Source organism: Labeo rohita, chromosome 23 (genome assembly GCF_022985175.1).
Source record: "Labeo rohita strain BAU-BD-2019 chromosome 23, IGBB_LRoh.1.0, whole genome shotgun sequence".
Classification (NCBI taxonomy): domain Eukaryota; kingdom Metazoa; phylum Chordata; class Actinopteri; order Cypriniformes; family Cyprinidae; genus Labeo; species Labeo rohita.
The window spans coordinates 4,431,438-4,443,440 of NC_066891.1; the positions used below are offsets into that span (position 1 = coordinate 4,431,438).

Here is a 12,003-nt window from a genome sequence, read left to right on the forward strand (position 1 = left end):
CACAGAAGTGTCTTTTGGTCGAGAGAGAGTGGAACATCCACAGATGTGCGTAGAGGGTCATTAGGGTTTTTGCTTTAGTTTACATGCTTAGTTCTATGGCGCAAAACTAATATGGACATGAAATTTCAGTTGCGCAGGCATTGCGGTAATTATCTCAGTGCGCACTGAGCGGATTTTTACGCGGAGTCGCCAGGATCCTACGGAGAACCTGCAGCTCTCCAAAACTCGCCTGACCGATCCTCTGGAGTTGAAAACTATCAGAATCACACGGAAATAAGTCTAACAATCAAAAAATGACTATAGACATAAGGTTGGTGCATCCACCTACGCGCGTTTGGTGATTTGTAACTCAGCAGCTGGTGTCCGGACGGATGTTTGGCGTAAACGAGCACAAACACGGAGCAGACGCGAAGTGACGGGACCCGGAGAGCCGTTTGGATTTTGGCTACGCTGGAGATCGTTCATCATGGTATCCGTAAAGCGCTTTAATAAGGCGTTTGTCGACTGCGTGGCTCTTTTCTTCTGCCTGGCCGTCATGTGTGAGCTCGTTTGCGCTCAGAATGACACGGAACCCATCGTCCTGGAGGGCAAATGTCTGGTGGTCTGTGACTCGAACCCCGCCGACTGGAAGAGCTCGTCCTCTCCGCTCGGCATCTCCGTGCGTGCCGCCAACTCCAAAGTGGCTTTCTCCGCGGTCCGGAGCAACAACCACGAACCCTCGGAGATGAGCAATAAAACGAGAATCATATATTTTGACCAGGTAAGGCTGATTTTTTATGCTTTTATGCATGTTACATTGAAACAAATATTGTTTTTTAGTAGTCTTTGACTTTTCAGACTGTCTGAAGAGTTTTGGCTTACGCGTAATATATTTTTCTCTCTGTTTATCAGGATGTGTTTGTTTTTGAAAGTCAGTCTATGTATAATTGGATACATTTAAGTATCAACTACAAAGAAATAAAAAAAAAGACCTTTTGACAATAGGGAGGTATGCTGATGCACTGTATGGGGTAAGTTGTCACAATGTAATTAAACGTATTGTTGGCTTATCAGCAAATTAAAAGACACTTGTGAAGCAATAAATAAAATTAAACCAACCTATATCAAATTAATTTAGCTAACAAATTTTGTATGTAATAAATTAAAATTACAGGTGTGACAACTTGCCCCTGTCTTTTTGTAACTACACATTGATCTGCTTTTGTTGTATAACATAGTGTATTTAAAACCTAAAAACTTATTTTACCTTACTATGTAACTCTGCTTTTTTTCAGAGGATCTGATTAGGTGAAATCTATGTTATGCAGTATTTAAAATACAAAGGCATAAAGCACTAAATTAATTTATGGAAGGTCATAATGAATTTGCATTAGTTAATAATGTTCTAAATTAGATTACTGTGATAATTGCATTAGGTCTAAAGGTCAGTTATTATTCACAGAATAATTTGAAAACACAAAAACCGACTGAGATAAATTCAAATTAAATAATTCAATTCAGAACAGGTTTAGGGAACATGTTTGTGCATGAAAAAGAAAAAGATTCACAGCTGCTCTCCTGTAAAAAAATCTTTAATTGTTCATAAATAATAAATAGCATTGATGTTTTTTGAAACTGACAGCACATAAACAGTTTCTATTACTGCAGCAGATACACAAGCATGAAATACCACTGTTATAGGTCATTAGTGATGAGTCAAACTGTCAGGACTGTAAAGGGCAGAGATTTGTTCGGATTCTCTTGCTTATTTTTAGCTGTATTTGTGAAAAAAAGAGGTGCGAAGTGCCCTCGTGCATTTACATGGTATGCTTAACTTCAGCCTTTAGCTTTATGACTGAAAAAATTTAATTGGAAACATTGGTGCGTGTGCTGAATTCATGGCATACTGTATTTGAAATTGCTCCCGTTCCATTTGATATGAACTTTAATTTGCTTATAAAAGCGTATTAAAAAAATGTGTGAATTTTATATTCGCTCTGTGTTTTTGGTACATCTGATTTCATTCAGTTCGCTCGCTCGAAAGACGTGGTGGAATTAATGAAGGAACGTCATTATGCAGGGTCAGATCAAACTCGGAGCCTGCATGATGTGCATCCCTGAAGAAAACTAAACTATTTTATTACCAACATCTTTGAAATTAATCCAAAATTATGCTGGAGATAGATTTGTTGGAGGTCAACATGTGTTTGGGTTTCATGATTTAATTATTTCCCAAAAGGGAAATAGACACGTGTCTCTGTGAAGATTACTTGCGCTTTCTTACAACTTTTTCTCAGCGTTTGCTCACCCTCTATCAAACCTGTCTGGCACAGATGAAAATATTTAGACTGTGCAATTACAATGAATGCCAACTGAGGATGTAAATCCTATGTAAGGATATAAGTGGTCTAAAATAATTTGTAATTTTCTAGGTTTTTTAAGTCATGCAATTTTTTTCTGTGGAATTTCAGATTGTTATTTACTATAATATTCATTGAAAGTATGAAAAGTTCATTATTCACAGTGTCCATCTCTAAACGAATCATTCTTTTGAATCAGATCTAGTCACTAATTCAGTTCATCCAGAAAACCAATTCTGAATGAATCATTCATGGATCAGAGTGAGTGACTCACTGACTCAATCTGTTTACATTGGTTATGGGAAATATTATCAGTGAACAACACTTGAAGACATAGTTCACCCAAAAATGAAAATTACCCGATGATTTACTCGCCCTCAAGCCATCCTGGATGTATGTGACTTTCTTCATTCAGACAAATGCAATTGGAGTTATATTAAAAATGCTCTGGTTCTTCCAAGCTTTATAATGGCAGTGGATGGGTGTTGAGATTTTGAAGCCAATAAAGTGCATCCATCCATCATAAAAAGTACTCCACACAGTGCTAGAGGGTTAATAAAGGCCTTCTGAAGCGAACTGATGCGTTTTTGTAAGAAAAATATCCACATTTAAAACTTTATAAACGTTACAGCAGATTACACGAATGCATAAGCAATGAATTCGGAAGCACAGACAAAAGAGCAAAACAAAACACCGTCATATTTTAGTCATCTGAATTGTTTTAAGTTTTAGTCGACTAAATATCATAAGGTTTTAGTCGACTAAATCTACAGTAGATTTAGTCGGCTAAAATCTAATGGGTTTAGTTACAGTGAAATCCATTTATTAAGCATTTATCTAAAAGTACCAAACTCATTGTATAAGTTTGATATTAAGGTTTTATCATGACATACACAGATTTAATTGCTGTGACACACAATAGCCATTATATTAAAATTAAATGAAAACACTTCTCATAAAGAAACAACATGGTCTTCTTTTCAGTGGTTATGTAGGATAATTATGCATTCTTTATAACAACTTGTTTACCACATTTGTCATTCTTTCAAGCAGACATATTTATTTATATAAATACATTTAGATTAATCTGTATTAGGGCTACTAAAGCGATTCAGTCAAGAGCAGTAAGTGATTGTCTGTCTTTCTTTTGTTGCTTGATTAACATGAATACCACAGACAGTAGCAACTAAATTAAGCTACTGTCCCTTTAAAGGGGTCATTGGATGCAAAGTTCACTTTTACATGTTGTTTGAACATTAATGTGTGTTGGCAGTGTATGTGCACATCTACCCTATAATGTCACACCGACAAAGGCCGCTCCCACGATAGTTGATTGACATGAGCGTCTTACCTCAGACCCGCCTTAAATCAGCTGTAACAGTCCGACCTCCATTGTTTCCATGGCAGAGCAGGGATGTAAGTTAGACAAGAATATCTCCAACTGAGCGATTGAGGTGTTGTGTTGCTGGATAATATGGTAATAATGAATATAGTGGTCGCCATTTACTCCCGACATCTGAGCCACTGAAGATGCAGTGGATTATGTTTGTTTGTGAAGGGAATGCGCCTCCCGACCTACATATATCGATACACAATCACCTTTCGTAATAATGTGCTAGTCAGCAAGTTTAGCAGCTGAATGTGGCTAAACTAAAGAGAGGGGCGGGGCGAGCAGAGCTCATTAACATTTAAACAACCTCGACCAGAACAGGATGATTTTTGCACAGCTTATTTTGGCAAGGTAAAATAGGTGTTATTTACACTACCACTGAGAAATTTTAACCATAGGATGTTATATGTTTCATTAAGATCCTAAAGAGTCATATCAACTTGTGGAAAATGGGCATCTGATGACCCCTTTAAAACCAAATGCACAGATGCAATGTACTGATACACGTCCAATATTCTCCCAACTGTTTACATTCACCTAAGACGTAACCGAGTGTAATTACATGAATAATTATCAAAACGAACAATTCAATATCATTTTGTGTGTATTTTTCCGTTCATGAGATGCGAAAGATAACTCGTGCACTGTGTGAGAGGCGCTGCTTCGGTGTGTGTGCTCAGAAATCCGGACGGATTTAAGTTCTCTTTCACATGGTCAAATTTATCCATATGTCTGCTCTTCTGTTACTCGCAGCTATTGACATTGTTGAACGTTTTATGAGACGTGCAGCAAATGTATGTTAGCTTATATCCCGCCGGATAGCTCAATAGGCTAAGATACAGTTCATATATACGATCGTAACCACGCAGCAGATTCTTTCTGAATGAATCTCTTCCCAAATCATCCCTCCCTAACATTTTCGTCTCGTTTTTATTCATTGACGAAAATGTCAATAGATTTTAGCCATAGTTTTTGTCATTCAAAACGAGCCTTTATTAACCCCCTGGAGCCATGTGGAGTACTTTTTATGATGGATTTATGCACTTTATTGGACTTAAAAATCTCAACACCCATTAACTGCCATTATAAAGCTTAAAAGAACCAGGACATTTTTTAAAAGAAAGAAGCAAGTCATGCACCTAGGATGCCTTGAGGGTGAGTAAATCATTGGGTAATGTTCATTTTTGAGTGAACTATCCCTTTAAATTCGATCTGTTCCTCACACAAAGCTATCATATGTCTTCATGCCTGCTTTTATGAAGCACTTATGATGCTTTTGCATGATTTTTGATGCTTGATAGCTCAGTCTCGATTTATTGTAATGGAAAATTAAATTAAATACACTAGAAAACATGATTTTTTGAAGTTATAAAGCATATTTTACAACAATTATTTCAGTTTTTCTACTTCAAATTTTCATGTTTTATTCAATGTGTTACTTGCCATTTCTTTATAATTGTATGTGAAATTTACTAGCAATTTCACATCTGATTCATTCACGAATCAGACTGATCTGATTCCCAAATTCAATTCAGTGATTCGTTTACACTGGTCACTGGAAATACTATTAGTAAATGGATTACATTTTTATCTTTTCCTCACAAAAAGTTATTGTATGCCTTCAAAAGATTTGAAATTGCTAGATTTATGATATATGGTATATGATATGATATATGCTTGAAAGTTTAATTATTGTTTATGGAAAAAAAGACATCAACTACACTGTAAAACTAGATTAGAGTTTGTTTTACAAAAAATACTAATTCACTAATTCAGTTTGGAGCATTTTACAAGAAGATACTATTTTATTTTTTTCATGTTTAATTGAATGTGTTCATCCATTGTTGTAATTCTTAGTAAAATTTAATAGCAAATTCTGAGGATGTTGTACAAGAAGATACTAATTTACTTTTTCTAATTAAAGATTTCACATTTAATTCAGTTTGTTAATTGCCATTTTTTGTTAAATTTACTAGCAATTTCTAAGTGAAAATGATTTCTACATTAAATTTTTCAAATATTCTAATAAAAAACGAAACCAACTACTGTAAAAATATTTTTTAAAGTTGTAAATAATATTATTGGAGCGTGTTTTACAAGAAGATACTATTTCATTTTTTCATGTTTCATGTTTAATTCAATGTGTTCATCCATTTTTGTAATTCTTAACTAATTTAATAGCAAATTCTGAGTTAGTTTTATGAGAAAATACTAATTCACTATTTTAGTTTTTCTAATTAAAGATTTAACATTTAATTCAGTTTGTTACTTGCCATTTCTTTGTGAAATTTACTAGAATTTCTGAGTTAAATTATTTCTACATAAAAAATGTAAAATATTCTAATGAAAAAAGAAACCAACTACACTGTAAAAATATTTTTAAAGTTGTAAATAAGATTATTGGAGCATATTTTACAAGAAAATACTATTTCAGTTTTTCTACTTAAAAGTTTCATGTTTAATTCAATGTGTTCATCCATTTTTGTAATTCCTAGTGAAATTTAATAGCAAATTCTGAGTTAGTTTTATGAGAAAATACTAATTCACTATTTTAGTTTTTTAGTTTAGATTTCACATTTAATTCAGTTTGTTACTTTCCATTTTTGGTGAAATTTACTAGCATTTTCTGAGTGAAAATAGTTTCTACACTAATGAAAAAAAACAACTACACTGTAAAAATATGTTTAAAGTTGTAAATAAGATTATTGGAGCATATTTTACAAGAAAATACTATTTAAGTTTCATGTTTAATTCAACATTTTTGTAATTCTTAGTGAAATTTAATAGTAAATTGTTTTTACACCATTTTATTTTTCAGTCTACATAGTTCAAAATCTTTCTGTTCTGTTCCACAGAAGAAAGTCGAGTTTGGAGCAACACGAGGGAGACTAAATGAATTAGCATCTTAGGATGATCTATTTCTTTAATTCCCAGAGATTTCGACAGATGGGTTAGGATAAAATTGTTTCTTTTTGCTGAGATACACAGGAAGCTGTGCTCATTTTGCCCTTGAGGAGCCATTATTCTCCTCTCATTGCTTTGGCTGCAGGAAAATGAAAAAATACAAGGCTAAAAAAAAAAAAAAAACAAGGCGCAGGCCTGACCAGCTGCCCTCAGCCACTGAGCTCCAGCACCTTGACACACATAACAGCATCCAATCACCTGGCCTGGCACGTCTCTGGCTCGCGGGACGCCGCTGGGAAAGGCTGCTTGGAGCTTACGGACTGAGAGAGAGAGACAGAGATCTGCCCTTGTGAATGTACCGGGAGCTTTGTGAAGCAACAAAAGAGCTCGGTGTTTGGGATGCTGAGTAATCCTAGTGCAATATCACAGCTAGTTTATGCGCAAAGCCTTTGTTGCCTTCATATAGCGAGTCCTGCATCACTGCCGCGTTGCTCTATAAATATTCATGCATCATATACAATGGGCTTCCAAAATCAGTGAGCGGAAATACAAAAAAGTCACATTTTTCACACAGTTGAAGTGAAAAGCTGAATTAAATCTAATTAATTTGAACTAGTGTCTTAGAATTAAACGTGATCATGTTCTTCAACATGATTTGAGATTTTGTCCTTCAGTACAAAGGTTTGCACGCTGCAAAAATGTTTTTTCCTCAATGTTTTCTAGTACAAAAGCATTCTTAAATAAAGACAGAATCTCTTGAGAAGCAAAATAATGAAAAAATGCTAAAAATTTGAGAAAAACAAGAAAAAACATCTGTCAGCAGGGTCAGAAAAATAAATGTGTTTTCCCTTTTAAATTACGCTTATTTTTTCCGACCCCAATGGAAGATTTTTTTTTTTTTTTCATGTTTTAAGCATAAACTCACTTCATTTTGCTCCATATTTTTTAGAAAAAAGATTTAATATCTTAAGTCGTTTTGTTTCTCAAGTAAGTGTATCTTGATTTAACCCCTGGTGCTGCTCACATGGCAGTCAAAAATGACTTTTTTTGCAATAAAATGAAACTATATATTAGTTTTGATGTTTTTCATTTAATATTTTATATTTTTAGGAGATTTTTTGGTGCTGAATTATATTTATGGAATAGGTATGATTTATTGATTACCTGTTTCACCACTTTTTGAGCACAAATAAATTGTCAGACTTAAGCATTAAGTTTAAACTTAAACCTAAATGTAAACTTAAGTTTGGTCTCTTTTAAAGAAGACAACTGGTAGATTATTGCTGACCTGGAAAAAGTAAAATGAAATATTTTTATATATATATATATATATATATATATATATATATATATTTTTTTAATCATGTTTTTTATCGTGTATTATTGTGGTAGTTAGCTGTATTTTTTAGTTATTTTTACTTTATATCAAAATAACCCAACTGCAGTTTGATTGAGATTAATTGAAATGCACAATAAAAAAAAAAAGTATTATCTGTTTTTGAAAATAAACTCTTCATATATATACATAACGTATAACATAAATAATATGTAATATGTAATATAAGTAAAATATATATATATATATATATATATATATATATAATATATATAGCATCAATAATAAAATGTTATATATAAAATATATTAATAATAAGTTATATATAAAATAATAAAATAATTTACTTTATATCACATAAATAAAAACGAAATAAAATGTTAAAAGTTATAGAAGTTTATTATTATGAAAAAATGCACAAAATACTATATTTAATATGAAATATATATTTTTAAAGAATTAAACTGTACAAATCAAAGCCATAAATCTAAACAAGTTGTGCTCCAAATTTGTTTCGCAGAACCAAACATTTCCACAAGATGAAATTTTGCTTTCCATTCATTTCCAATGTGAACATTTTTGACTGTAAAAAGTACAAGTGTGACTATTTTTTAGGACCATTTAAACGTTCAAATCATGTCCGTGATGTTTACATAAGCATGTGCCAAAATCTTTATCAACACTCTAAAAAATGCTGGGTTATAAACAACCCAACTTGGGTTATTTGGAAACCCAGCGCTGGGTAAATGTTGGACAGAACACATGCTGGGTTGTTATATTGCTGGCTTAAAATGGACTGAAACTTATACAAACACACACACAGAATTACTGGAGGCAACAGCAATAATCAAAAGATGAACATTTGTTATTAAGCAAGGACACATGGACAAAATACAAGACGAATTGAATTTATTTGGGTGAATACAGCATAGTTTACAATATTAAATTTAAACTTGTGTAACAAATATTTTAGACATGAAAATGTAACATTTAAAAATAGCATTTTAATTTAAAAATGACCCAGCAGCTTAAAACTACCCAGCACCTGGGTAAAAAAAATATTCAGAAAAACCCAATAAAATGACCCAGCAAGTTGAACCCAGCATTTGGGTTAAAAAAAAAAAAGAAGAACCCAGCATTTTTTAGACTGACGTTTTGTATCATTCCAATTAAGTAAAATTCTAAAAAAAACAAAAACAAAATGTAACAAGACAAATGTCACAAAATGTAACAGGACCAAATCATTTTTTTGAAGTGGGGCGCAAAATATGATTTATTCGTTTTACATCAGAAAATCTGAAACTTTCTTTTTAGTTTCAGGGTTTTCAAAGTGCTTTCAGATTTTTGGACCTCAGTGTTGTAGCCTATATATTTGTGACCGTTCATAAAAAGCTGAACAAATATGAATTCTCCCTTTTGTTTGACTACTTCTGCTTTAATAAAAGCAAAGATCAAACGAGAGAGTGCAATGTACAAATTTACCTTCGTGCGCACAGAGGATCCATGTACGAACTCTGTCTACTCATCTTGTGGCTACGAGGTGAAAACAATAAATACACTTTCTTTTTGATGTTTACTTCAATCAGTTTTTTGAACACAACCTGAAATTTCATCAGATTGGAGAACACTGTGTTTTAATCCTAAGAAATCCTGTTGCAGGACATTTGGCTGTAATAACATTTGATTTAAGTTTAGTTGTCCTGCATTGGTGCAACAGCAGATTTGGGCCTTTTTGTTTTGTTCTTTTTGCTAAATTCAGGAAGATGACATAGGTGGAGTGTAAGGTGTTTTATTATTGTTTGACCATGTAAAATAACACAAGAATTTCCATGGTTTTTATTATAATTTTGTAAGTAGAACGATGCAGTTATTTAAATCAGTCCCAAACCCTAAATATTAAAATTCAGCTCCCACACTATTTGCATGATAAAGAGACCTACAATACAGTTCAAAAATACAGTAAAATTGTGAAATATTATTCTAATTTAAAATAGCTGTTTTCTATTTGAATATACTGTAAAATGTAATTTATTTCTGTGATCAAATCTGTATTTTCAGCATCATTACTCCAGTCTTCAGTGTCACATGATCCTTCAGAAATCATTCTAATGTGATGATTTTCTGGCTATAGTGCACCTCCTGTCCTGTTTTCATCACAATTATGCATTAAAAAGTATTTTTCGTGGTCTATTTCCCGCTTCAGACGCAGTTTCTGTCTTTTGCATGAGAGGAAATCCACCTATGATTGATTGCCCTGCATTTGCTATAGTTCACGGTGCCACATCACGAGATTAGACTTGAATGATGGTCAGCATGACCGTAAGAATGAGAAATCTGCGTGACGGTAGGAAATCCTGAGTGTTGTTTTTGTGCTGAGGAGAATTATTATTGAAATGTCCGGTTGTAAGCATGAGTACATTTATATTTCATTCCTGCTGCATTTTCTAATCTCACACTGATGTTTTTCCAAGGTCGTACTTTTGAGATTTTTGCCTCAGAAGCATACATATTTCACAGAACAAATAACTGTACAGTCTGGATAGGATATTTCATTGTAATTGTGTGTTGATATGTCTGAAATACTCTTTTGCAGGTTCTTGTCAACATAGGAAACTATTTCACGCTGGAATCCGTCTTTCTTTGTCCTCGGAAAGGAATCTACAGCTTTAACTTCCACGTTATTAAAGTGTACCAGAGCCAGACTATACAAGTATGCAAACAATATGTCTCTTGCAGAAAGAAAATAATTAATCACCTTCATTTTAATGTCATATTTGAGTTTAATAAGGAACAGAGATAGTGAAATGGGAAACTGGGTAACATTTAAAGCCTTTATAAATGTTGCATTTTAAACATGTTCTCAATTCATTACAATACAATACACTTTATAGTCAGTACGTTCTCATGAATTATTGCAACTTAAAGTTAAAAATAAATGTTTAACCAGCTACATATAATCAAATTAATATTTTATCATGCAGGAACTACACTGATTTTTCATAAGGAAACTCATGTTTTTACTGATAAAAAACGATTTCAAAAATACTTTTTCCATTAATGTATACATATATTAAATTGATTAATAAATTATAATTTAAATAATTTATTGCTTTAAAAAAGTATGTTTTTGTAACTAAAAAGCAACAATTTCCTTATAGTTGATAACAAAATGTAATAATTTTCAATAAATTACATGGTATTTTTTGCTTTTTACTTAAATCTTATTTTAGGAATATTTACCGTAAATTACGTATTGTGTTGTTAAATACAGTTTTCCACCGTAATTCTAAGCTATTGCAATCATTTTTGCATTAAAAAAATGTATCATGAAAACATAGCTTTAACAATGTTTTACTCTAAGTATATATTCTAGTCTTATTCAGTATTATCGATACTTTTATTATTAATAATATTATAGATTATTCAGATATATAGATTTTCATTGTTAATATAAGATAATGACATACTGACTTTAATTTATAGTGATCTGCTATATATTTTCATAAATATCTTTGTAATCATAGTTATATAATTACTGTAAAATATTAGTTTTTTACATAAATTCAGAATTTTAGATTCAGAATACTAGCATACATTTTTTCTGTAAGTTGTAAATTAGCAAGACAATTAAACAAGACAATCTATGCAATTTTACTCTAAAGCACTGTAAAAATATTAGTTTATTAAAATTGCTAATATTTTACAGCAATATTTTAACTATGATTACTGTTTTTCATAAAAAAAAATGTAATAATAGTTATATAATATTGCTGTAAAATATTACTTTTGCATAAATTCAGAATTTTAGATGCAGAATATTAGCATAATATTCTGTAAATTGTAAATTAGGTTTAACAAGACAATCTATGCGATTTCACTGTAAAGCACTAAAAATATAAATGTAGTTTATTAAAATTGCTAATATTTTACAGTAATATTGTTGCTATTTTTCAGAAATAATTGTAATCATAGTTATATAATTGCTGTAAAATATTATCTTTTTTGCATAAATTTAGAATTTTAGATTCAGAATA

General features: G+C 31.9%; 1 protein-coding gene across 1 annotated transcript in view; it reads left to right on the forward strand.

The window, feature by feature from the left end:
• Nucleotides 1–12,003, forward strand: part of cbln4 (cerebellin 4 precursor) — a 14,903-nt gene continuing 2,900 nt past the window's right edge. The window contains exons 1-2 of the mRNA XM_051097013.1: nt 1–760; nt 10,563–10,679. Coding sequence (XP_050952970.1) covers nt 467–760; nt 10,563–10,679 — 411 coding nt within the window. The 5' untranslated portion in view covers nt 1–466. The remainder of the gene's footprint in view (nt 761–10,562; nt 10,680–12,003) is intronic.